The sequence below is a fragment of the Ambystoma mexicanum genome, chromosome 4p, assembly GCF_040938575.1.
Source record: "Ambystoma mexicanum isolate Mex_15411 chromosome 4p, UKY_AmexF1_1, whole genome shotgun sequence".
Classification (NCBI taxonomy): Eukaryota; Metazoa; Chordata; class Amphibia; order Caudata; family Ambystomatidae; genus Ambystoma; species Ambystoma mexicanum.
In genome coordinates, this window is record NC_090927.1 from 412,524,055 (window position 1) to 412,551,368 (window position 27,314).

Below are 27,314 nucleotides of genomic sequence, written 5' to 3' on the forward strand. Positions count from 1 at the left end.
TGGAGTAGAGGTTCAAGAGCAGGTCCTCACGGATGTTCAGGAGAGCAGTTTCCGTGCTTCTGGCAGCTCTGAAGCCAGATTGATGGTCATGAAGACTACCAGCAGATTCAGCATGGAGGTTAAGCTGGGAGATGGCCAATTTCTCCAGGAGCTTGCCCAGGAAGGGAGTGATGGGCAAGCTCCTGGAGAAAGCTGGGTGATAGTTAGCCAGGCAGGAGGGGTCGGAAGAGGGTTTCTTAAGAAGAGGGTGCACAAGGGAGTGCTTAAGGGGGGATGGGAAGACTCCAGAGGCGAAGGAGTGGTTGCAAAAGTCAGCCAGGGCAGGTGCCAGGGAGTCGATGTGGTCCTTGATAGTTTTGGAGGAACAGGGGTGAACCTGTTTAGACGAGACTTTCATAGATCGGACTTGTCTGGAAACCTCGTCAGCAGAGAAAAGGGGAAAGGCAGAGAAGGAGGGAGGGGGGGTGTCTGCAGAAGGGCCAGAGGAAGAGAGGGAGTGAGGGAGGTGATAGGAGGAGAGTGAGGACAGGATGTCCTGAGTTTTAGAGATGAAGTGAGAGGCCAGTGCAGTGCAGAGGGCCTGGGAGGGGACAGGAGAGGTAGAGACCGCTGCAGCATTGGCAAGCTCCTTGCAGATTTTAAAGAGTTTGGCCGAGTTGTTAGATGCCGCAGAGATGCGGGCTTGGATAAGGGCTCTCTTCTTGGTGAGAACGGAGAGACGTATTGCCTTTGGATCAGGCGGCAGGCCAGTTTGTCAGAGGATGAACATGAAGCACGCCATTTCCTCTCTGCCACCCTGCACTTGCGTTTTAGGGTGACGAGATCCGAGTCATACCAGGAGTTGCATTTGGCTTTGGGCTTCAGGCGGATTCTCATGACGGGGGCAAGGATATCAAGAGTATCAGATATAGCAGAGTGGAGCATGGAGAGGGCTGTGTCAGGGTGGGAGTCAGCCGAAGGGGGAGGGGGGGCCAGAAGGTGGAAGCAAAAGCCTCAACTGACACGTGTTTCATGGGTCGGATGACCGAGGAGGTGGGTGGCAGTGATGAGGGAGGCTTTGCCTGTGGGGTAGGGAGGGTAAGGTGGGAGGATAGGAGAAAGTGATCACTCCAGGAGAGAGGAGTGGAGAGAGGGACGGAGAGGGGAAGGTCAGAAGAGATCAGAGCATCAAGAGTGTGCCCTGCAGAATGAGTAGGCCCAGACGGGAGAATACAGAGTGAGAGAGAGTCGCAGAGATCACAAGAGTCCGGAGGGGGGACAGGAGGCATCCAGGTGGATGTTGAAGTCACCAAGAAAGAGGAGTTGAGTGGTAGAGGACAGGAGTGAGGAGGAGAGGTCAGCCCACTCAGAGAGGAAGGAGGAAATTTGACCAGGTGGCCGATAGATAAGTAGCCACGGTAAGGGAATGGCTAGGAGAGAGAGAGAGTCGGCAGACAAGACATTCAAAAGAGGAGTAGGTCTGCGTAGGAGTGACAGTGGCAGGAATCCACTCGGGGAAGATAAGGGCTGCACCCCCCCCTGCACGGTTGGGCCTGGGTACGGCGAGGATCTTGTAACCGTCAGGTAGGAGTGTGTCAAAGCTGGTGACAGAGCTGGCCGTGAACCATGTCTCCGTGAGATCGAGGACGTCAAGGTCCAGTTCCTCAAGAAGGTGACAGATATCAGAGGAATGTTTGATGGCAGAGCGAGAGTTAAGAGTGGCAATGTGGAGAAGGTTGCCATCCTTGAAGGACTTCCGGGGAGGGGTACAGATCAGAGGTACTCCCTGCGGAGGTGAAGAAGAAGGAGGTGTAGAAGGAGCACGAGAGGGGCCAGGGAGGGAGGGTAGAGGCAAGGTAGCCGAGGACAGAGGAGGAGGGGGGACAGCAGGAGAGGAAAGGAAGTTGATGAGGCGTGGGAAGCGTCTATCAAAGAGGTGAAGGTTGGCCTGGGGACCTTGGACCAAGATGGTCCCAATAGTGTAGACATTAATGATGGCCTTAGAGGAGTGGAAGGGGGCCAAGAGGACATCCCAACGGGTGCCACCATTAATGGGAGAAGAGGAGAAAGGAGAGAGCACAGAGTCCATATGAAGGGTCCATAGGTCAGGCGAAGGGACGAAAAAGAGGATGTCAGTGAGAGTTTCCTTAGAGGAGGCACTAGTGTAGGTGTCAGCGACAGGGAGGCCTGGGTTGGAGACCAGGATGTCCTTTTTAAACTTTTTCCTACCAGATTTAGTGAGGAGAGCAGGATAGTCAATAGAGAAGCAGTTAGAGAAGATAGGCGAGATAGAGAGCACCATGGAGTAGGAGGGAGTGGGGGGGAAAACAGACGAGATGAGAGCACGCAGACAGGAAGTGAGCGGGAAGCTCAAGTTTACCACATTCCAGAAAAACAACAGTAATGCGTATTAGGTACACAGTGGAGAGGCCACCTAAGTTTGAGAGACCTGCGAGGCTGCTTATGGGCTATGGGGTTTTCTTTCTGTTCCATTGGGTATCATCTATTTTTTATGTGTGTGTTACACAGCACCCTCAGTGCAGTAACACAGGGGTGTCATAGTGACCCCCAAACATAGACTCCATACCCTGGGACTGACTACTGTCTCCCAGGGCATGTAAAGTCACCATTGACTTTACTAGTCCTAAATTGTGAACAGAACCAGTGCAAACCATCATATCGTGGAAGTACTGGAAGGGGTTAATTATATTGCCCCTGGGTCTGTTTTCAAGGGGGCACTGTTCAGTCCCCCCTTGTCGAGTTTCTGGCTGGTGGCAGTGGTTACCACGTGAAATATTCCACCGGAATATTCTCTATGGGATTTTCCCATTGATTTTAAACGCACCACTTTTTGGTGCAATGTTAAAGGTACCCCCGGTTTATTTATTTAATATTAAATTAACGGTTGGGTCTTTTTGCCAGAACTCTTTTCTAAAGTGGCGTCCGTGTCCGTCTCTGTAACTCTGACCAAGGTCGATCCCTTTGTTTCACTTTTTTTTGGCGGGCTTCTCCACAGAAGCCCTCCAAATGGTGCCACTCTGTCTGGGTTCCACAGGATGGGTGGGGAGGGGAATTGGCACCCTGGACTGCGTTGCCTTAGCAACTCAAGGTTCACTCTGTTCTGATTGGGCCAGTGGTGAGCCGCCTGGCTCACCACTAAGCATGTGTGAGTGACAGCTAGGCTGTTGAATGGGGGTTTTTCTCCATAAAAGCAGGGCATTTGGGACTGGAACTTCAGAAGTCACCACATGATCTAAGAATCCGAAGAGGAAAGGAGCTGAGCCATCTGCAACGATGACACCACCGGTGAAGCCCTGCTGCAACTACTTCACCACTTTCCCGACGACAAGAGAAGATCTTCTGCTGGATGAGTCTTCTTCCTCTGAGCTGGTGAGACCAACCAGTTCACCCCTTTCGCCTTCCAAAGACGTCTCTTGGTCGAATCGCCTGTGTCAAGCACCCCGGCGGCCGGATAGCCAAGCTTCACCACTTTGACCGCGAATAAAAGGAACGTACCTTTTATCGACGAACTCCGTGGCTGGTTTCATCCCAGGTGCAGTGCAATGACTCCACGTTTCCTCCTCGACAAGATCCTCTCTTCCCCTGGTTGGAACAACGAACTGCACCCACTGCCGGGAACAACTACCACCGCTGGAGCTTCCTCTCTCTTTAAGGTACTGTGTCCTGCTTTGCCTCCCTTTCTTCGGTTTGCCCAAGGTGACCCTTAAATCCTTGGCTTTCCAACTGGGTTGGCCCCAGACCTTCTAACTTTACCTTCTTGAATCACCCCAACCTCTTTTGAACCTTCTGCAAAGACTTTTAGTGCATTTTAAACTGTGTGATCCTGGGCACATTTCGCTTCGCTCCATTTAAAGTGGGCCTGGCCTATGAACTTTGGCTCTACGGTATCTACTGCCTTTATTCCCTTTCTAAGAACTCCTAAAAGTGTTGGGACCTGTTTTATTTCTTTGCTCTGCCTTTTTCTCTCCCTTTAACTGAACTATTGGAGTGCCATCAGGTTACGCGCTCACATCTGCTTTAACAAATTGTGGTGTTTTAACTCTGACATGTCTGATAGTTATCAAGGGAGGTGTGTATACTTTACCTGAGTGTGTTTTAAATAAATAATTATATACCTTTTATACAAAGCTCTGGTCAGTGTTTGTTTGCTCTAATGTGTTTTTAGCCCTATTGTGTATACTCTATATACTGCCCTACTCTTCTTGAGAGAGGTCTGACTGCTCAGCCACAGCTATCAGGTAAATCTGGGTGGTACAGACGGCAACCAATTGGGTTTACTGCTTACTCCTGTAGTCTTAATCTTTTTGCATTGTTCCCCAAGGGAACTGCACAAGATTCTGCCTAACATTTGTTTTCTGTCATCACAAGATGACACCTGGAAGCTCCAATGCTAGCTCCATCAAAGGTCCTTGGAGCAATATATGCTGAAAGTGTCATCAGAACCATATATACTTTGAGCCGCTTAGTTCCTTCTTTCCTCATCACACTCTAGAAACATTCTACTCAGTCGATACATTTGACTTGATTTTTCTTTTAGCCTTTCCGATATCTCGACCTAAATCAGGCTTCAAGGCCTGTAGAGTTGTACGCTGTTCCATGTTTGTGAACCGTCTTCATTTCTAGTGTCTTTTTTTGGCTCGGCAAGGATGATGACACAGAGGAGTGTGGATCCTGTGAAACGATAACACTTAGGGTTATAAGTGAGCAAGTGGCTCTGACATTGTTTTAGAAATACGATGAACGATACCACTTCAAGACTTCCCCTGCTGAACATGAGACTGGAAAAAGGAAAGGAAGAAGAAACAGTAGAGACTCCACGACTGCGTCGTCTGTATTGCGCACCCACTATTCTTCATGTTTCCGCAAGCAGTGCTGATCTAAAATAGGCATCATACTGACTCTGATGAGGAGATGCAACTTCCCAGCCTTCGATTAGATGCCAGAGTAATGAGTCATCAGAGAGACCTTGGAGAAGATATTTCACAAGTCCCCGGAGTCAGTTAAGGCTCTGGTACCTGCTACTCCTCATAAAGGGATGCATTGATCTAGCGCTTGGCATTTTCTGCCTATTACAGTCATCCACCTGTAATTCTGTACTTCATTTGTCATTGACTCCAGTAGAGACCCAATTACAAAGTAGATGCTCTCGGCTTGAGATAATGGGAAAGTCTGTCAGTACAACGGGCAAACCCTTGTAGCTCAGTGCAGGACTAGCATAGTGCAAGAAGCTTTTGCACACATGTTCCTGCTCATTCTATTCTCCAAACTGCCCAAAGTAGAAAGAACCTGCTACACGCACAGCAGCATATTCTTCTGTCTGCACTTGCCCCAAAGACCTTTCCAAAGATAGTCTCTAACCACCACCCACCTTCTAGTGAGTGTAATATGAAGATATAGAAAAATGAAAAGGCCTTGGGCTGTTTGGATTGTATCTGGCTTGCCTTGAGAGAAAATATGATATTCCGTTGGTCTTCTTCACAATCATTACATGTTAGATTAACCCTACGTATTGGTCAGGGCCTCACTAACATTGTGGATGCTGCCCTTGCTGCCAGGTATGCAGAGCGATAAGGGCAAAAGAGGTGAGTAATCCATGGTTGTGTCACATCAATGTTGTCCTGTTTGGGGGTATAGGAGGAGTCGTTAGATGGTAATATGGGCTATGGGGCGCATTCTCACAGCTTACAAAATGGCACAGGCAAAACGTGCATGTCCACTTGGTACACAGGGGCTGGAGCACTGACTCATCCTTGCTGCCTCTTGCGCTTCTTACTCTGCTGATTGCCTTGTCATCCTAGGCCTGGTACAAAACTATTACTATATATACTAGGGTAAATACATTAAGATAGGCCCAAATGTACCGTAAAGAGATGAAACTCAATAAAGAGTAACTCCAAGTGCATGAGAAAACCCAGCTTTATTCCAATACAAACGGCAGCTGGGAGACCGTACAAAAGACAATCCCAAAATGGCGTTAAGAACAACATGTTTTTAAACAAAGAACTTGTCATAGCTGACATCATAATTAGTATAATAAAAAACATCTACTCTCTCACTCGATTTGTTAGTAGAGTATTGAACATATAGTTAATATATATAAGTGAACCTTTTACTATTGGTTCTTCTACAACTAATAAGTCATCTTAGGTTGAACCTTCTACAAAGATACATTTCAATCTAACGTGCTATTGGTTGGCATTCTACTACATTAGTCGATAAGAGCCGGGTTTGATTGGCAAGTTATGTGCTCATCTAGCCTCTGCACTTTTATGCAGTGCCAAGATACGTGGTGAGGAAGGAGAGCTGGGTGAACCTCTATGATTCAGTTTAAAGAAGCTACTCCCCTCTCGTTCCCAAGCCTGAGGTCTTATATGCTAGTTTTTTTGTGGCCTTGGCGTGTCCCCCTTTATGTCTGGATGCATTAGGAAAATAGCAGATGCACTATCTAATTGAGGGTGGAATAAATTACCATTGTTCGGATCACATGGTAGAGGACCATTGTTCAGAACTCAATATCATCTATTTATTGCATTTTCTGATACCATAATGTGTGTGTGCTTTACTTCGGCTGCCACTCTGGGTGCTTTGTATCTATTTGTTTTGGGGTCAGTTGGCACAGTGGATGCTTGCACCTGGCATTCAAGGATATCTCTATTTCTCATTGCTACCAACTGACACTACTTAACTTTAATAATTGTGAGCTGTATGCCCTGAGAAAGGTTATCTGGTGTGGCATCAGCTTGCTAAGCAGAGCTCCTTTCGGCTCACTGATCTTGGTGCTTGGGGCTTGTCTGAGCATCATGAGGCCTGGAATCTTGTTTTAAGCAATTTTATATCAGGCTGCAGTATTTCGGAATTGAGGCCTTGCAAAGTTTGGTCCGAGTAATGGTTGTACTTCTGTTCTTTCTATGACAAGACTGGAGGCGAGCATTATGCTTCATCTTCATTTATTTCTACTCTTCAGCAGTTCAACAAAACATATATAAAACCATGAAAAGTGTAGAGCAAACGTTTCTCTTTTCAAAACTACAATATCCATGAGTCTCTGTAGTCCATGCCCTTTCCACCAGTCACAACCCACTTCCTGTGCTTGGGCTCCTCCTCTTGTTTTACTGCTCTTCAAGCAGATAAGTACCATTTCTTCCCTCTCCGGATGTCAATGTTGTAATGACTGGGTTTGAGTGGAAGATTAAGATTATGTCTAGCACAGTATGTGTGTGAAAGAGAAGATTTGTTTATGTAGCATATAAAGAAAAAAAAAATAATTTCTGTAATAATTATCCAGAGTGTTATAGGTGCATAGTTTAGTAACACGGGGGCGTGCTCTTGCGAGATTAAGTGTTTTTATCGTAGCTACGCGTCGGAGTAGATTCCGCAAAGGTTTCGTGAGGCAGAGATTTAATTTGCGAGGCAGATGAACCCATGTTGTTAAAACCGGCACTCCAGGGGTTTAGTCAGCCTCGCGAAGACACGCAGCGCCAGCCGCGCTGGCATCCGCGAGCTGGCCCCCACCCTTGGGGAGGTGGAGCCAGCGCCCGTAAGGCTCAGAGCGTGGCCGGAGAGCTCGTGAGCAGGCAGACCCCGCCCACGGGTGGGCGGAGCTACCACAAGCCGTGTGTAGGCTCTACGCTCCGAAGCGTTAGCCCCCACCCGCGGGTGGGAGGAGTTAGGCGCGTTACTCGCTCATCAGGACGCTGCTTTTGTGCGACGTGAGAGTTTTTCCTTACACACCGGCAGTAGAGCGCTCGGAAGAGCAAATAGCTTACATTGGCTTGATCAAGACCCTGATACCAGCGATCATACGATCGTGAGCGCCGGTGCTCCAGGAGAGCATATTAGGAGACTGCAGGTCCACGTGGAGAGAGCTGCTGAGCCAAGACACTGCAGATCCCTTATACTGTTACTCAACAGGAGATTGGCGCCTTAGAGACAAAGGCTTACTAGAGCCTCAGAGCTAAGGACATAAGGTGCAGCCACTGAAAAAAAGAAAAGAAAAAGAGAACAGAGTTAAGAAGTAAAAAGGACTTTTACTGACTCTGATTTATCAATCAGGAGCAGTGGGCGTGCTAAGAGACCTGTCTCAGGTATATTAGGCACACAGCACTTCAGAAAATGTCAGTGTTCGAGTGGAGCGAGGAGGAGCAGTCGCAGGACCTCGCTGCCAGCTTTAAGCAAGTGCTGGGGAGCTCGCTGGTTGATGCATTGGCAGAGGGCGTCAGGCCCCTACATGAGAGGCTGGAGACACTGGAGGCTATGCTTTCGCAGCCTAGTAGCAGCACCAAGGACTGGAAGCGCACGCCCACAGACCCCTTAAAAGGGGAACTCAAGGGGAGTAAAACAGCCCTCAAGAGGAAAGCCTCGGACGACCCCCAGGGCGCTTTGGAAGGGGCAGCGAATAAGGCCCCAGAGGTGCCTGACGCGTTTGCTAAGCTGAAGGAAGCTTATCTGCAACGGCAGGCTGTGCCGAACCTCATGACCCCCTCTCCAGGGGATGAAAATACAGGAGATGACCCCGGCTGGGAAGATGAGCAGGCTGACGATCAGACCTCGCAGGAAGACGAGGAGGTCGAGGAAGAAGACTGGGCGAAACCCAGTGGGGGTAAGAGAGCACGGAAGGAGAAACACCTTCTGGAACCTCAGGATGATATGTTTGACCCGGAGAGCATACGGAACCCGAGGTCCACCGAATGGCAGCCACCCCCCCCCCCGAGTGGCACAGTATATGGCAGCAATACTATGCAAGCCTTCGGACAAGGAGGTGAGACAACGACTGCGAGCAGAATGCCCGCGTCCAGATCTCCCGGGGAAAGTAGCGGAAGCCCCAGAGCTCGATCCGAAGATGCTGCCCTTCGTGTCAAAAACCAATAAAGACCCCCGTAAGGGTATCCGTAAGGGTATCGATAGGTCCTGGAATAGTTGCCAGGAAGAGGTTTCAGATTTGGCAGGCCCTCTCGCGAAAATCATAGACCTCGCAGAGAGAGCAAGGGACACAGGAGAAGAAGTGGACCCCGAAGCTCTCGCGGGTTGGGCCCAGAGAGCAGTATGTCTTCTTGGGAACGCCAATTGCGCCATCGCTTCGGAGAGGAGGAACGGCCTTTTGCTCAAGATAGATGTTCGGAGAGACCTTTGGGAAGGAGATGGGCCGGTTTGTCGGGACATATGCTTCCATCGAGAAGGCTCAGGCATCGATTCGGAAAATATTCCCAAGTAGAGTTTTTGGAGGGACCGGCCGCTTCAGAGGTCGTGCAGCTGGTCGCAGTCAAGGAGGCAGAAGACCTCAGAACCCCAGAGCGCAATACTGGGAAAACGAGAGCCAGGATACATTCTTTCTGTCCAGAGGGAGATTCCCGAGAGGCTGCAGATCCAGGGGATCAGGACGAGGTCAAGGATTTACGCCAGGTGAGAGCGATTCAGTATCCTCCTGTAGGTGGGAGGACGCGCATGTTTTTAGAGAGTTGGTGCGAGCTTTCAAGCGATTCCTGGATATTGCAGACCGTCAGAGGGCTGCAGCTAGATTTCATAGAGAGCACAGAGTCAGAGGCTAGCACAAGCGGAACAAGCATGCTTAGACAGCGAGATAGCGCAGCTTGTCCGCAAACAGGCGATAGAGAGATGCGAGACGGCCCCCAAATTTGTGAGTAATATGTTCCTAGTGCACAGGAAGGAAAAGGCGCGTCCAGTCACAAATCTCAAAGAGCTGAAAGGATGGATAGTATACCGCCACTTCAAAATGGCGGGCATACATCAGCTCAAGGACTCTCCAAGAGGAGGAGACTGGCTAACGCGTTTAGATCTGAAGGACGCCTACCTCACAGTCCCGGTCCTCAGAGAGTACAGACCATACCTAGCTTTCCGCTGGCAAGGACAATTCTGGCAATTCAAGACAATGCCATTCGGGCTTGCTTCAGCACCCTGGGCATTCACAAAGCTGATGAAGCCAGTAGCGGTGGCAATCAGGGAGAAGGGCGTCAGACTGATCATCTATCTGGACGACCTCTTACTCCTGGCAGAAGATCGAGAGGTGTTAGTATACCAAACGAGATGGGTACAAGAACTTCTAGTCTCACTAGGATTTCTGGTGAACACAGAGAAGTCAGATACCATACCAGCACAGAGTTTAGACTCTCTGGGGTTCGTACTAGACACAAAGAAAGCGACTCTGGAGCTGCCAGCTCGAAAGCTCAAAGATATAAAGAGGGAGATCATGTTATGTTTAGAGAAACAACGGATATCCCTCAGGACATTGGCAAGGATAGTTGGGCTGTTAGCAGCATCTATTCAGGCCATATTCCCAGGGCCCCTGCACTACCGGGCTTTCCAGAGGTTGAAGATAAAACATCTACAACAGGGTCTGAAGTATCACCAGCAGGTGCCTCTAGAACAGGACTCCATTACAGAACTAGAGTGGTGGTTAAAGAATATGGAAGCTTGGAATGGGCGAGCCATATTCGGAGACAAGCCGGATCTGATAATGGAATCGGATGCCAGCCGGAAGGGCTGGGGAGCCAGATGTGGGACCCTACAGACCGGAGGCAAGTGGAGCGAAGAGGAGCTCCGTCTTCACATAAACTGTCTGGAGCTCCTGGCAGGATCATTCGCGATCAAGGCCTTCACAAGAGGAAGGGTGAAATCTTGTGTACTGCTGAAGATGGACACCATATCGCCAGTAAGGTACAAGGTCCAAGATGCTAGCAGAGCTAGCGAAGGACTTCTGGCACTTTTGCCTACGGACAGAAACGTCAGTGACTGCAGAATACCTACCAGGCTCGCTGAATGTGGTAGCGGACTGGAACTCTCGTTACCTGACAGACTCCAGCGATTGGAAGCTGGATCCAGCAGTGTTTCATAAGCTGGACAGGAGATGGGGCCATTACATATGGACCTCTTCGCCTCTCGGCTCAACACACAGACGAGCCTCTATTTCAGCTGGAGGCAAGACCCGGGAGCGCAAGGAACGGATGCTTTTCTGCAGGATTGGGCAGGAGGCCCGCATTATGCTTTCCCTCCCTTCGCGATGTAGAGCAGAGCGCTACCGAAGTGTTGGAGGGAGAAAGCGGAACTGGTATTAGTAGCACCTTTGTGGAAGTCACAAGTGTGGTTTCCAACACTAATGGAGCTAATAGCGGACGTTCCCAGAGTCCTCCCTGAAGGAGAGCGACTGCTCACGGACCCAGTTGGGTCGTGTCATCCTCTGAGAGTGAGAGGGACACTCCCGCTAGTCGCGTGCAGGATATCAGGAGACGCTGGGCACTGCCAGGAATTTCGGCGCAGGCTGCTCAGCTTATCGCTGAGTCCTGGGCTCCATCCACTAGGAGGAGCTACGACGCAGCTTGGGCAAAATGGACAAGCTGGTGCAAGAACAGAAGTGTTCATCCCGTTCCAGCACCTGTAGTGGAAATACTGAATTTCCTGGCGCACTTATTGCAGAATGGGAAAGCTTTCCGGACAATAGGAGTATACAGATCAGCTATATCAGCAGGGCATATGCCAATAGAAGGAGTACCGGCAGGGGAGCATCCCGCGGTAGTGAGGCTCATTAGAGGAGCGAGATTCAGAGTGCCGCCAGGGCCCAAATATAGTACAACATGGGACGTAGCGACGGTATTGCGATTATTAGCAGATTGACCATCAGGTAAATACCTTTCTCTTAAACAGCTATCAGGTAAACTAGCTATGTTATTATGTCTGATTTCATGCAAATGAGTGTCAGACGTTAGAGCGCTAGAAATTAACAGACGGTCCTTCGGTCTGGAGGGAGTCACATTTTCCATAGCCAGGAGGACCAAGACAGGCACCGCCACAGTGCATTATCCGTATTTTCCGAACAATTCAAAATGGTGCGTTCCACGGTGTATTAAAGAATACAAGAATAGAACAGCAGAGAATAGAGCAGTAAATACTACTCAGTTATTAATAGCGCGCAGTAAGCCTTATCACGCAGTGGCATCAGCTACCATAGCTAGATGGGTCAAAGAGGTCATGCAGGCAGCAGGTGTGAATGTGGACACGTATGGAGCTCATTCAGTGAGAGGAGCAATGGCATCGTCAGCTGCAAGAGCGGGAGTGCCTTTGAGTGAAATAATGCTAGCAGCAGACTGGTCAAGCGATCATACTTTACTTTAAGCCAGCAGAGGGTTTGGCTGGTGCGGTGCTGGGGAAGCTTTGAACAAGCATAATGCTCGCCTCCAGTCTTGTCATAGAATGAAGATTACCCCTGCTAGCTGCGCAGGGAGTATTAATTCTATTAAAGACTAAGGAGGCGAGCATTAAATTCCCACCCGAGTACTGTAATGTATATAAATGTTGATGCATTATATGAGTGAGGACATTACATACACACCACCCTAAGATCTCTTATTATGTTTTCATAGGGGAAGATCAGAAGAATAGCTGAAAGCAGTGTCGTAGCTGAGGGTATCAAGCGTCCGGGAGAGCACCGGCAGTTGAGTTTAAAGTTCAGAAGACCCTCCGCACTGTTGGCGAGGATCAGTTAAAGAACATGAGTGACTGTCAGAGCGAGTAAAAGCAGAGGAGGAGCCCAAGCACAGAAGTGGGTTGTGACTGGTGGAAAGGGCATGGACTTCAGAGACTCATGGATATTGTAGTTTTGAAAAGAGAAAAGTTTTGCTCTACACTTTTCATGGTTTTATATATGTTTTGTTGAACTGCTGAAGAGTAGAAATAAATGAAGATGAAGCATAATGCTCGCCTCCTTAGTCTTTAATAGAATTAATACTCCCTGCGCAGCTAGCCTGGGTAATCTTCATTCTCTTTCTTTGTGTCTTGTATGCATTCCGACGTTCATAGTTCCCTGCTCGTGTATGCTGCAACCTGCACACTCGGCCTACCTACTCATGTCTATACTACTTGTGTAATTCTCTCTGGGTATGCTGCAACCCTCCTACTTATGTGAGTGCAAACTACTTTGCACCCTTCTTGTGTTGCACAACCGATTCTACTCTTAATGGCAGCTGCCAATTGTGTTTTAAGAACAGTTTACTGAACCTTTTCTTAGCTTATACTTTTGTTCGTGATTGGGAACAGGAGGGGCTATAGCCAGTAACGGTGCAACTCCCATCTCCATTATTACAAAATTGTCAGCTGAAGCTTCGAGCTTCAGCTATTTATTTACCCTAGTACAGATATGAACAGTTTTGTACCAGACAAGTGATTGTGCAGCATTTGTTTTGTATAGTATGCCATATTGGCTTCAAATGTATCAAGACGAATGAGACGAACAAAAGACCAAGGTCTGATGCCGCGAAGTACAATAATAATGATCTGAGGCCATTTAGCCGAAAATATGAAAAATCAGATACGTACCTTGCGTCAACAACAATCAACGACGCATCATCAACAGACATGTCAGATAGCGGGGAAGACGAAAACCAAACAAATCAACGATTTTCTACTTCTAGATATATCAGAAGAGAATATACATTTCAATCAAAAGAAAATGAAAGTAGCTTATGTGTGTCCTCATAACAACGAGTGGAGAAACAGAGAGTACAGACCCTACTGACCTCATGGAATACCAGAGGTCATGATCATTTATTCCATCAAACCCATCCTAAACTACAACAAGTGCACATAATCTGTCTTCAAGAGACATGGTTGTCGCACCCTCCCACGTGCGAAGACTACAATATTTTTACTAATCCAGCCATCATACAACAAAAGGGAAGACCGTCGTCAGGGCAGATAACGATGATAAAAATTAACTCCTATTGGACTCGGGTGGAAGCAACAAATCTGAACCCATGGATCCAATATGTGGTGGTACGACAACAAAACAAATCCGCCTGCAACCAGTCACGCTGGATGGTCATATTTAACATGTACTGGAACCCCATAGCGACTGACGAAACGGCATATCTTGATGCATTCTTAACAGTCACAAAGTTTCCATCAATCGACATAATAATATGTGGAGACTTAAACATACATATTTTTGATAAAATTGAAAATTATAAAGAAAAGAACGCTTTGTCCTCGAGAGCTAACGCGTGGATGAAAGAAATGAAAACAAGAAATCTGAACCTGATGGGTAGCTATCAGAATGCGGACCTACAACTTATTCCAACGTGGTCACAAGGTACATCGGAAGCAGCTCTAGACTACATATACACCTTTGAGAACATTGAGAATGCAGTGACAAAAACCGAGATCACAAAGAACAACAACAGTGATCACCGCATGATATCAATGACATGGCAAAGGCAAAACCTAGATAAAGAGCTACTTATTCTGCCTGAGATGGAACTGAATGCGAAAACTACAAGACTGAGATTGAAAACCACTGACGTGGGAATAAACCAGAAATTTAGGGAAACAGGGAAGACGATGAGAAAAAAAATTACGAATGGCTATTTGAGCCATATTATCGACCCCAAAAAGAGCGGAAAAAACATTTGCCTCATACCCATACATACGATCCTATGATTGCAATGAAAAAAGAGAACTACGAAAATCATGTAGAGAACTAAGAAAGCAAAGAGCTAAAGAATCATATTCTACAATTAATAATGCCAAACAAAAATACCAGCATTGGCTAAAATCCCACAAAAGTCAAATGTTACAACAAGATTCAGAGCAAATGCTAGCATGCCTGAATAATCGCAATACGCGTGATTTATGGAGTCTGTTAAATCCCACACAAGGTGTCCAACATCGAAGGATACAAAATGTGACTAAAGCATGTTGGATAGAGCATCTTTCCGCTGTATATAAGAAGGACACCCCTGAAGCCGAAATCCAACAGAAAATGAATAAATGGGCAATTACCACTACAAGACAACAAATCCTACATATAATCACGAAATTGAATAAATCAAGAGCTCCCGGCCCGGATGGCCTGACAAACGCTACAATCAAAGCTGATCCAGAGATATGGGCGGACATGTTATTACAAATCATTAAATTGATTAACCAATTACACCAAATTCCTGCAACTTGGAAATTAGCGGTTCTGATCCCTATCTTCAAACAAGGAGATAAAGAGAACCCAACAAATTATAGGCCCATTGCATTATTAGACCCGTTGGGCAAAATTTTTGCTACTATTCTACTAAGGTCACTAACAGCTTGGGCCGTGGAAAACAAACGTATTGCTACTCGACAAACGGGCTTTGTTTGCGCAGTTGGTACTAACATCAACCTATTTCTGCTGAATCTCTTAAAACATGAAGCAATGTGTTCCAAGCAACAGGTTTGGATAGCATTAGTAGACTTACATCTTGCGTTTGATTGCGTGAATCGCCAATTGCTATGGAACAAACTGGTAAAGTGGAACTGCCCCCTGCACATAATACAACCAATAAAACTGCTCTATTCTTCAACAAAAATACGAGTAAGGCTAACTGAGGAGGGGCAGATGACCACGTACATCGAAACCTGGAATGGTTTGAAACAGGGGTGTCCATTGGCAGCCACACTTTTCAATTTTTTCACATCAGATCTCCCATGTGAAATGACCTCGGACAGAATATTTCCACCGAAAATTAACTCAATAAAGATACCGATAATGATGTACGCGGATGACATCATATTATTGGATAAAACACAGAAAGGTCTACAAGAGAGTCTCCCAATGCTGGTAGACTATATGGAAAGAAATGAGTTGAAAATAAATATAGCAAAAACCAAAATCATGTCTATTATGAAATCGAAACCAAATGAAAAAAACCAATGATATACATTAACTCCTCCATTATTGACATTGTAACATCATATAAATATCTGGGCATATTGATTAGTCAAACGATGGAAGAAAAAGAATGGGAGATACAGATAATAAAAAAAAAAAAAAGTAATGGCCCTGGCGAGACAAGGATATATACTCCACGAAAAATATGGCAAATTTTCGTACCAACTGATCATTGCATTCTATAGGAGTAAAGTTATCCCTATCCTGACATATGGAAGTGAAACACTGATTAACCTGTCGGAAAAGATATGGCCAATTTTGGAAGCAACGTTTTGGCGGAAAATAATGAGGTTGCCCAAATCGTTCCCGATAACCCGCATCCGAGCAGAAATTGCAGTGCAATCACTGGCATCGGTGGTACTTTGGAAAAAATGTTATCTGTATCGGAAAAAAACTTCGGAACAAACAATCCCGGCGTTAGCAATTTTCACAGCAAAGCACGATGCGATAAACGCTAGGGCCCTGTCTAAATGGAAACAACAAATATTAAGAGCATTAGGAAATGAAGATATAACAGAAGAAATGCTACAAATGAGGCCTCAACTTGCCAAGAAACGATTAATGTACCAAGATTGGATAAGCACTAATGAATGTATAATTCGATACAAAGAAAATATAGCAAGTAAAGCAGAAATTAGAGCGATCAACGTCCTCCCACCGTACCTGGTGATATTTCCGGACAAAGAAATAAGATTGTTTTTTTTGAAATCCCGGCTCAATTTACTACCCACTAGAGAAAGACTTGTAAGAACTAAACAGCTAGTGAATAAAGAAATTTCTTGTCGGATATGCAAAAATCAGGACGAGACAGAAAGTCTGTATCACCTTATGATGATATGCCCCGCCCTCAGTAAAGAAAGAACTATATGCAGATCTTATTTTGAGTCAATACAAAAGACGTTGAGTGCTGATCAAAGATGGGCCTGGATATTGTCAGGGGCTGAGAAACGAATGACTTACATAATCTTTCATTTTTGGAAGAAGATCATTGAAAGAATTGAAAACGTGAATTGACTAAAATGAAGTTTTAAAACATAACAATTGTGATAAGATAAAATGAAAAGTTTAAATTTAAACAAACATTTTTAATAAAAAAAAAAATAGTAGGCCATGGCTAGCAGATTTATCATGTTGACTGTAGTACTAAAGACTGTACAAAAGAGGCCCACCTTGGGAATACTAGGACCTTCTGTTCTCTATTTCATTTTCCAGCTTTGCCGTACTTTAGATTATCTCTGCTGGTGCTGACAAATTTAGCAGGGCTTAACCTCTTTAGGAAAATACACTGCCACTTTTCCTTTCCCCAGGTTTTTTATGGTATTTTTGTGCTACTGTAAATAGTAATAGAGCTAGGTTTTAGCCCGTTGATACACTCTAATGTGGGGTCCTTCGTATATCTTGGATCAAAGAAATATTATTGGGGATGAACTCGTAAAAATCTTGATTAAAATGTTGATTGTCCTATTTGCCATTTGGGATTTTCAAATACTAGTGTGTAAACCTTTGTTGCTAATCAGTGCTTTATCTTTTTTTATTCTTTGCTCTCAGGTTATAGTAGCAGCTGGGATGTGTGTAGCCAGTTGGGCCAGTCAGAAGGCTATCAGGACTTGGGAACCCGGCACGAACTTATGGCCTTCGCTCTCACCCACTGCCCTCCTGGTGCAATACAGTCCTTGTTGGCAGCAAGCAGTTCTCTGCAAACTCAGGTGAGTTAATTGATTGCTTATATATTTGAGTTGCTACTCGACACCTGCTCAATATTTAATGATGAAACTGTATGTGTGAATGCAGCAAATGCACGGAAATTGTAGCAACAGCAGCTGGAAAGACGCAACAAGAAGGTTCTGAGGTCAACCATTGAGATTCTGAACCTGGCTGCCTCTCTTTTTCAGTGCTTGTTAGGAAAGATGTTCTTTTTGCTGTTTCCCTCCCTTAAACTATGTGCTAGCCTTTCTTATTGTTATGTTTGGACACCTGGCCTGACTTTCTGGAGGTAAGTAAACCCTTCTGCTTTACTTCCCTTGTCTTTTTGCATAATCCTTTTGGGAAACTGATTGGTCCAAAAGACCATCGGTACTGAGAGACTGTCTATTTTAGTGAATTTTCTTGCATTTTTACAATTGCACGCATCACCCTGAAGTGAAGCGCGATTAGGATACCCTGTGACCTTATAACCTTTTCTATACTGGCATTTGATTACTTTTACAATGAGCCTAGGATACGCTGGTGGCACCATATAGATTTCCACTGTGTTTTATATTTGTTAAGTGTGTACTTTTGCATTTACTGCAAAGGGCTACTGAAGGTGGCTAACATCCTAAACTGTCTGTGCCACAATGTTTCTGCTTGTCCTTAGCACCCCATATTGTTCTTTGGTTCTTCCTGTCCTGTCAGGAAATTCCATATATGGAATGCCGTTTCTCAGGGAAAGCCTCTGCTTTTGTGGGCAAAGAGGCGGTTTTGTGTGGAAGCCACGATGTGAGGTTTGGGACTGCATGTTTCCAGTACATATGCCAGTGCCTGAATGTCTGTTGCTGGGCAGATGTTGGGCCACATGGCTATCCTTGATTGGATAGCAACTGCCAGTTTGAATGGTGCAGATCCTTGCCATTGGTGGAGCTAGGCGAGTTTACAGTCCAGATCTTGATTAAAAGGACGGCTTCTGCAGCCATTCTTCAGAACACTGTTGGAGGCAAGCCCTCTATGAAGAAGAGCAGCATGTTGACGGCCCAGGACAACCCCTGCAGCTAACCAGCAACAACTCCAGTGTGTGCCTGTGAAGCCTTGCCCCTTTGCCTAATCGCAAGAAGACCCTAGTTGGTAATTTAATCCCTCTACCAGTGGATACAACCAGTCTCAAACTGGGGATCTGTGCCTTCTGAGCCTTCAGAAGCATCCCTAAACCAACCAGTCGACTGACCAGCTCTCTCCTTGGCTACTGGGCTACCTTGCTAGTGCAGTCTCCATTTTGAGTGCATCCTTGGAACTTGGAGGATCTTTAACTTGTACAACAAGATGCCTGGTCCTGCATGTTCAGGCTTCTTGCATCAACGGAAGACATGCATGACCTGCTTTTTTGTTCATTGCAAATCATCTTCTTGGCTTCCTAGAGGTATCCTGAGGTTGTCTGCTCTGCAGATGTCTTCTACTTTTGTGTTTTTGGGTGTTCAGCTGGAAGGTGTCTGGAACGGATTCCCCAGCACTGCGACTGGCGAGAAATAAATCTCATGTCCGTAAGTGACCCCTTCACCCGTGACTCCTGGGCCTTTCTCTACTGGACCATGCACAGAAAACTTTGTTCCCAACTGATTCCAGAACCTCAGCTGTTGTCTCTGGAGAAATCGGAGTCTGGGGTAAGTTAAACATACCGGTTCCTTTCCCATCTGTTCTCCACAGGGTTACATGGGGTAAAGTCCTGCCCCTAAATTTCTCTTTCCTGATTTTGGTCAGTGGAGGCCTGGTGAAGGATCCATTCCTCAGCCTATCCTAGTGACTGGGATTGAGTTAGTTTCATTACCTGAGCTTTACTTACATTTTTGACTTTTTCATCATCACCACTGGCATCGTTCAAATCTTGTAATCAACATAGCTGTGAATCATAACTTTGTAACTGATGACCTTAGGACACAAAGACCCGAACCATCTTAGGGTTGGGCTCATTTTGTGTTAGGGGAGCTATTCTCTGGTTAGTTTAAGTGTCTTTACTGAATTTCATACAGGAACTCAAAGCATTATTGCATACCGTACAGAATTAAAGTAACATGAAAGCATGATTGAATAAGCATTTCTGAATGCCGCAAAGAGATTAAGCAAATAATCAGAATGTTTTGAATGAAACAAGAGCAACTTTTCACCCTCGAAACTATTTTCTCTTCCTTTCTGGCTTCTAATATGATATAATATTATATGATAGGTTATTTATAACGCGCTTAATACCCAGAGGTTTCTAAGCGCTGACCTGGGGATCGAACCTGTGGTGATCCGTGTCGTCATGCTTATAAGGCGAGCATGTTGCCCCTGAGCTATCCTCCCGACACTAAGCACTTGCTTCAGCATTCAAAAGTACTTATGACGGTTTCCACAATGTTTAACATTCAAGAATGGATTGTTGCCGGTTCTTGGAGCTCTCTGGTATGAGTGTATCCCGTCTGTAGTCACCGGCGTCGGACTGCAGCTCCCTTCAGCTCTGTTCCCTTTCATGCTATGCCTTTCCCGCTTCCACGGCCTCTGCTCCTTACTCGTGGAGTTTGGGGAGAGTGATGCTTGTTCTCACTCAGGACCGTGACGACTGGATTTCTTCGGCGCCCCCCAGCTCCCGCTTGTGCCCAACACAGAGGGGGCAAAGGATGTCACAATCTTCTCTAAGCCTGCTTCAGCCCCAGAGTAATTGGTCCTGGCTTCACAGGGCTTTACACACTTGCGAGTCCTGCTCCTGTCTTTCCGGCTCGCCAGCTTCCAGCTCCAGCCAGCTCCATGTTCCAGCCTGCTGTGCGACCTCTGCGACCTATAAAACCCACATTTGTATATCCGTTGGGCTTTCTACATGGCCACAGGTGGTGGTCACTTAGTCCAATTGCCTGACCATAATTAAAGGGGCATGCCTGATCTTTACAATACTATGCAGACCTCTTCCTCATCTCAGTACCAGAGTGTGTTAAATGATGGAAATTGTGGGGAAAGGTGTTACAATAGCCCATAAACGGCACATGAGGATTAGGCTGGTCTTCAATAGGCAAAGGGGGATAACATGTGTCTCCTGTGGATATCGTTTCCCCAGTCCCCATGGAACCTCCACCCCACCCACGTTATCCCCCCTCGCTTCTCCACCCCCATGGTCAGGATCCAAAAGCGATGGCCTTTCCCTGTTCACCTGAGAAGAGGATCCCAAGGGGAGTAGGTGTGAGGATACCCTCAGGTTTCTCACAATACATTGTTCCAAAATGCTTTTAGTTCCTCTTAGGTAATAATTTGCAGCATGCTATGTTTAATGTACCATTTTCCATGTTCACATTCATTGTTGTTAAATAACTGTGGAAGAAGGCATGTTCTCAGTTTGAGAAGTTGTAAATGGGGAAAATGTTTCTTCAGTGTACAAGCCGCAAGGACAATTGCAACACTGCAACATCTGTCATGTTTCTAGACACCAAGAGGTACAGCTAGGGTGCATACAAAGGCACTTTATCGGTTACCTGGAGGATGTAGATTGAGTGCGTGCACCTGAAGTTTTTTTTAAATTTGTGTGTAGGTTAGAAGTACAGAAAAGAAAATACTTAGAGCTTCTTATTTGTTTGGGTTGTTTGTCTAGTGCTCACCTTGCCCGTTAGCTGCCTCAGAGCATTCTAGGTTAATAGTTGAACATTAGGGCCCTGGGGTGGAGCAATGCAAGCCATTAAGTGCAAGGCTGCCAGACTTAAAAGTCCCGAGTGAAGCCAAGGCTGTTTAGGCGGAATGAGGTTAATGAGTGGCAGCCACTGGGTGCCTCAAAAAGGGGAAATGGAGATGCAGCTTTGCCAGTGCATCACATTGTTAGGGAAACACATGCATGCCGCAGGAAGGCATGGGCTCCGGCTGTGGAACGTTGCACCATGGCAATAGCAAAATCTCATTGGAGAAATGAAAACAGGATAGCAGGCCAAGGTGCAGGGAGCCAGGGGATGACTGTAGCGAGAGGGGCAGTACAAATAGAAACCTGGGTGGGACAGGGGCGAGAGTGTCACTGCCAGAGCAGGCAAACCTTTGGTTTGGCGGGCCAAATAGGGGGCAACATTTCACTGTATTAGTACTAGGGCAAGACCTCCCCACTCGAGCCCTTCGCTCTTCTAACTCCCTCAGGGTCATTTGTTTTTCAAAGAACTGCGCGGGGGGTAGATCTCTGTCTTCGGCTGAGGCCTCCCTTTGGAACAGCCTCCCTGCCACCTTGAAACTTGAGGAGAACCACCTCTGGTTCCAGAAGCACCTCAAGACCTCCCTCTTCGCTTCTGCCTATTCCACTCTTCTCCCCTGCTGATCTGTTTTCTCTCTCTGCACCGTTCACCTGGCCACCCCCTGTCCTTCGGGCACAGGTACCTGCTCACCCTGCCACGCTCCTGCACTGCCTCCTGGCCAACTCCTGCACTGGGGTCTGTATCTGTACCCATACAGTCCCCCACCCACTTCTCTTCTGCACTTACCAGATACACCCTATCTGCTTAACCTAGCACTTGCTGGCTGCACCACCACCTTTAGTTATTTTTATTTATTTATTTATTCTGTTCCGCACTTTCCTATTTTCCCTTCCATGCACTTTACCCCTTTTCCCCCCTCCATGCACTTGCACATTCTCAATGTCACTGGGCCTAGTAAGATCATTGTTTTTGTTCTCCCGTGTTCCCCCTCCCTTTGCCTGGTCTCGCTCTGAAACACTTGTGTACGAGCGCGATATCAATAAAATATCATTTCATTTCATAGTGCAAAAAACATTGGGGCCCTAACAGAAAACTTTGCACTGTGACAAGTGAAATGTTGCATGGTATAAGCACTATGGCATTATTGCCCAAGTGCATAGAAAATGCATTTTCAATGCATTTTTGCACCAGGGCAATCTTTGCCCTAGTGCTAATACTGGGCAATTTTGCACTTGCGCCCATGCAAAGTTTATGTAGTCTGACCCCAGATTGGTTGGACCACATCCAATATTCTAAAATCAGTGCTGAGTACAGCAGTAGCACTTTTTTCTTTTTTTGAATTGAACATAATGGTGCATTACAGCACCTCCCAACCGCAAGACTTTAGCAATGTTAGTGTCCTTCATCTGTATCACAGTGTTAGGCAGAAACCTGTGCAGTTCCCTTAGGGACCACTGCAAAAGGCTTAGGACTACAGGTGTTGGCAGTAAACCCAATTGGTAGCAGTCTGCACCACCCAGATTTACCTGGTAGCTGTCGCTGAGCAGTCAGACCCCTCTCAAGAAGAGTTACAGTATATAGAGTATACAAAATAGGTACAAAAATACAGTAGCACAAGCAAACACTGACCAGAGCTTTGGTATAAAAGTATATAATTATTTATTTAAAAACACACTTGTAAAATACACTAACACTAATATAGCAAGCAAGTTCAAACACAGTCACTATCAATATATATACATCCCTGATTACTTATTGAACAAGTCTTAGTTAAAACACCACTTATTTGCAGACAGAGGTGAGCGCTTAACCTAAGATGCCACTCCAATAATTTAGTTAAAAAGGGAGGGGAAAAGGCAGAATTAGGAAAGCACACAATACCAACACTTTTAAAAGAACCACAGCAAGTCGGGAAAGGCAGAGTCTACTGTAGAGCAAGAAAGTTCATAGGCCAGGCCCACTCTTGGAGAGAGCAAGGCGGAATGTGTCCAAGATCACACAGTTGAATTATACTTTAAAAGTCTTTGCAGATAGTTCAAAAAGAGTTGGATCAGTTCAGAGAAAGCTAGTTAACAGGTCCCAGGTCACCCCAGGATAGAGAGTCAAGGATTTACGGGACACCTTGAACAGTCTGTTGCAAAGGAGACCAGGCGGGACACAGTACCTGAAATGGTGAGAAAGCTCCAGCGGGGGCAGTTGTTCCTGGCAGCGGGTGCAAGTCTGTGCTTCGTCCAGGGGAAGAGAAGATCTCGAAGTGGAGGAAAGCTGGAGGTCGTTGCACTGCCAGGGAAGAAATCGGCCGTGGAGTTTCCCGGTTAAAAGGTACTACCCTTTTATTCGCGGTAGTGAAGTGGTGAAGCGTGGCTATCCGGCCGCCGGGGTGCTTGGTACGGGCGATTCGACCACGAGACGATCCAGGAAGGCGAAAAGATGGCGAACTGGTTATCCCCACCAGTACAAAGGAAGTAGACTCTCCGGGATGAAGATCTTCTCTGTCGTCGGGAAGTGGTGAGGCGGTTCAGCAGGGCTCCACCGGTGGTGTTGTCGTTGCAGGTCAGCTCAGCTTCTCCCTCTTCGGATTCTTTGGTCCTGTGGTGACTTCTCAAGTTCCAGTCCCCAAAGCCCTGCTTTTATGCAGAAAACCCCCATTCATCAGTCCTAGCTGTCACTCAAACATGCTAAGCGGTGAGCCGGGCGGCTTACCACTGGGCCAATCACTCAAGAGTGTGCGACTTGAGTTGCCGAGGCAACTCAGTCCAGGGTGCCTAAACCCCCCTCCCACACATCCTGTAGACGCAGAGTGGCACTACTTTTGGTGGCTTCTGTGCAGAAGCCCGCCAAAAGTGGAACAAAGGGCTCGACTTGGGTTGGAGTTACAGAGGCGAACACAAACGCCATTTTAAAACCGAGTCCTGGCAAAAAGACACAAACGGGGAATAAATATTAAATAAATAACCCGGCGGTATCTTTAACATTGCACCAAAAAAGTGGTGCGTTTAAAATGAATGGGAAAATCCCATAAGAAATATTCCGATGGAATATTTCTCGTTGTAACCACTGCCACCAGCCAGAAACTCAACGAGGGGGGACTGCACAGTGCCCCCTCGAAAAACGGAACCAGGGGCAATCTAATTACCCCTACCAGTACTTCCACAATATGATGGTTTGTACTGGTTCTGTTCACAATTTAAGACTAGTAAAGTCAATAGTGCCTTTACATGCTCTGGGAGACAGTAGTCAGTCCCAGGGTATGGAGTCTATATTTGGGGGTCACTATGACACCCCTGTGTTACTGCACTGAGGGTGCTGTATAACACACTTACCAAAAACACATGAAACCCTATGGAGTGAAAGACCCCATAGCCCATAAAACACATTACAAAGTCAAAGGATATCTCAAATCATGTCTAAGGGTGAGAGAAAAAGAGTCTCACTCTTAGCAGGAGAAAAAAAAAATAAACCCCAAAAATCCAGCAAAGCTGCTGGGGGACTCACTAGGTTTGGGAAATTAGCCTACACAGAGAATTCTCCCTAACACACAGTCTGTAGTGAATCTAGGAGCCCATAAAGAGGAGGAGGGCTGAAAACACCTGTATAGCCCATTTTCTTTGGGCAACACTACAGTTATAAAATGGCCATGACAAGCCTCTCTTTTCACTGGGTGGGGTGGATCTTTCGGCATCATCGGAGTAACGACAGTTGGAAGAGTTGTTTCAACTTTTTAAATGAGTCTTCTCAAATTGGAAGAGGACAACACTGATCTTTCAAGTGGAATGTCGGGAGGAAAGCTGCAGCTGGCCTTCTGTCAGTGCTTAACTGCAGAGAACTTGCTTGTTAGTAAGATGCATCTGTTTGGACCCATTTTAGCAGCACTAGTTTTAGTTAAAGGCACGCCCTGCTGCATTTTCTTCAACAAATTCTGAGTTGTTTTACTCTCTTTTGAACCCTTCTTTGCAATGGAACTGTCAACATTCCAATGCTCTAATGTAGGAAACGCAACATAACCAGCTTTGATAAGGGCAAAGGATTTGACCTTTGTATAAGCATCGGGGATAAGCATTTGGCAGGCTATGCCATTATGGTAATAGTTGGTGTGAGGGGTCAGAAGTAAGGCTCGGTGATGTGTTTGTGCTAAGAAACTTGTATTATATGAAGTAGGGTTGGAAAAATGCATCACCGTCCCTAAAACTAAGAGGGAATTCCCTCCCTCTAAGAAAACGCAAGAAATTATCAGAATGTCCAAATTATAAAGTCCATCCTTATGTCCCAAAAATCCTTCTTCTGTCCCTAACATTAATAACATAAACCAACTGTGCAGGGATCATTTCTCCCTAAGGTAAAATGTTCTCTGTAACTCCAACCAACAGAAATGTTACCAGTCTCTGGGGCAATCAAAGCGGGGGTCAATAAAGACATATTCCCAAATGTAGGTCTCCAAGGTCAGGTTCTGGTCTCCTTTCCACTTAGACTCCTCTTTTGTAGTATTCTTTGTAAGTATAAACATATAAACGTTTCCCAATCTCTTAGGTAATCATAAGTGGCAACAAAAACAAAGAAAGAAATGTCTAAAATGGTAGGACTCCAATGTTAGGGTTGTGGCCCTTTCCCCTAGGATCCTTCTTACAGTATTTCTCTATAAGGCCTCTCACGCTTGTATTTGCTTCCACGAATGTCAATAGACGGTTCACAAGAATGTCCTCTTGTTTCTCCTATTAATCCTGTAAACTTGGCATATTTCCTTTGCCAAGCATAGAATTGGTTGCACTGTGTTTTCTTCTCTTGTTTCGGGTGCAGGTCCCAGACTCACAATATAATTGCTTGGTTCACTCTTCTGCCAAGCAGTTATCCTTTTGTGAAACGTCCTATTTGGGTACAGGTCCCAGACTTGCAACATTCATTTCGACTTGGTATACTCTCATACCAAGCCTACATCCTCTTGTGGACTGTACCTTTATGGGTGCAAGTCCCGGACTCATAAGGTTCACCATTGCTTGGTTTACTCTCCTGCCAAGGGACAGTTCCAACATATGCTATCTCTCTTTGGTGCAGGTCCCAGACTTGCAATATTCGGTATGGTTTAATTTCAGATTCTCATATGGGTGCGAAACCCAGGCTTGCAAAGTTTGGATTGGCTTTTGTCTTTGGATTTCAAATGATTGGGCAGATCCCAGACTTGCAATCGGTTTCCAGGGCCCGACACCTCCTTTCTGTGGCCTCCTCCTTCACCCCTTTATTCCCCCGGACCTCCTGCACCACTTGCATACCTGGTTGCTGGCCACTGCAAGGTACCAGCGTTTTCCGAGTGTCGACTACTTCTCTGGAGGTTCTGGTCACATTCAGGGCTTCATTGCAGCTGGCATCTGCTTTCCGGACGTCAGCTTCGTACTTGTGCTGCGTCCCTTCTTCTGGGCACTTTGCCAGAGCTCTGGAGGCCCAAGAGGTTCCAGACACCAATGATGCAAGAAGTCCTGGCTTCTGGGACCTTGCTTGTGTTTCTCTGTTCTCTGCTTCCCTCCAGCTAGTTCTTGTCCTGCTGGCTGTGGCTCGGCTTGCCGGTTCCCACCATGGAGGATCGTCTCCCTTTTCCATCTCAGCTGTCTGATATTTAAATCATGTTCACTGGGAAACTAGAACGCTCATTCTGCTATTCGATAATGATCCTTGAACTCCTGACCATCTTCTCAGTACATCTTATAGAGTCCGATCTAACAGACTTAACATTTTCTAGGATTTGAACCTAATCAAGTTTATTAGATTGACTAACTTGCATATAACAGATATTGGCTTGGTCAAAGGAAGGGAATGGAGGATTGAACTATGGAAAGGGGTTAAGGGATACTACTGCAGGGGCATACCGCCTTCTCTGAAGATAGTCATTCCTAATCCCATAAGGGAGCCCCCCCCCCCCCCCATGTGATCCTCCCTTAGTGCACCACCGCCAGGGGTCTATTGTACTGTGGATGCACTGCTCTGGCACCATGGGAAGGGTCTCCACCTAGGGAAGAAGGGATGACATCCTCAGACTGCCCATAAGAGGACAACAGCTGGAGAAGGGTGTTAATACTGAAGCCTATAATAGCAGTGCCTGGAAGATTCCTATCAAATACCTGTACACCAACCAAAATGTGGCTTGGACAATGATTGTTTTAAAAGGACTTCAGTGCAAGGAACAGATGTGAAGAGACATATATTGCTTATGAATCAAGTGGCTGAAGGCACAGTTG

The 27,314-nt window shown here is 46.2% G+C and overlaps 1 protein-coding gene across 3 annotated transcripts in view; it reads left to right on the forward strand.

Annotated features, from left to right (window-relative positions):
* The window catches only part of NBAS (NBAS subunit of NRZ tethering complex), a 3,456,930-nt gene that overhangs the window by 1,552,725 nt on the left and 1,876,891 nt on the right, over positions 1 to 27,314 (forward strand). For all 3 annotated transcript variants that reach the window (XM_069605942.1, XM_069605943.1, XM_069605944.1), the window contains exon 34: positions 17,255 to 17,412. In XM_069605942.1, coding sequence (XP_069462043.1) covers positions 17,255 to 17,412 — 158 coding nt within the window. The remainder of the gene's footprint in view (positions 1 to 17,254; positions 17,413 to 27,314) is intronic.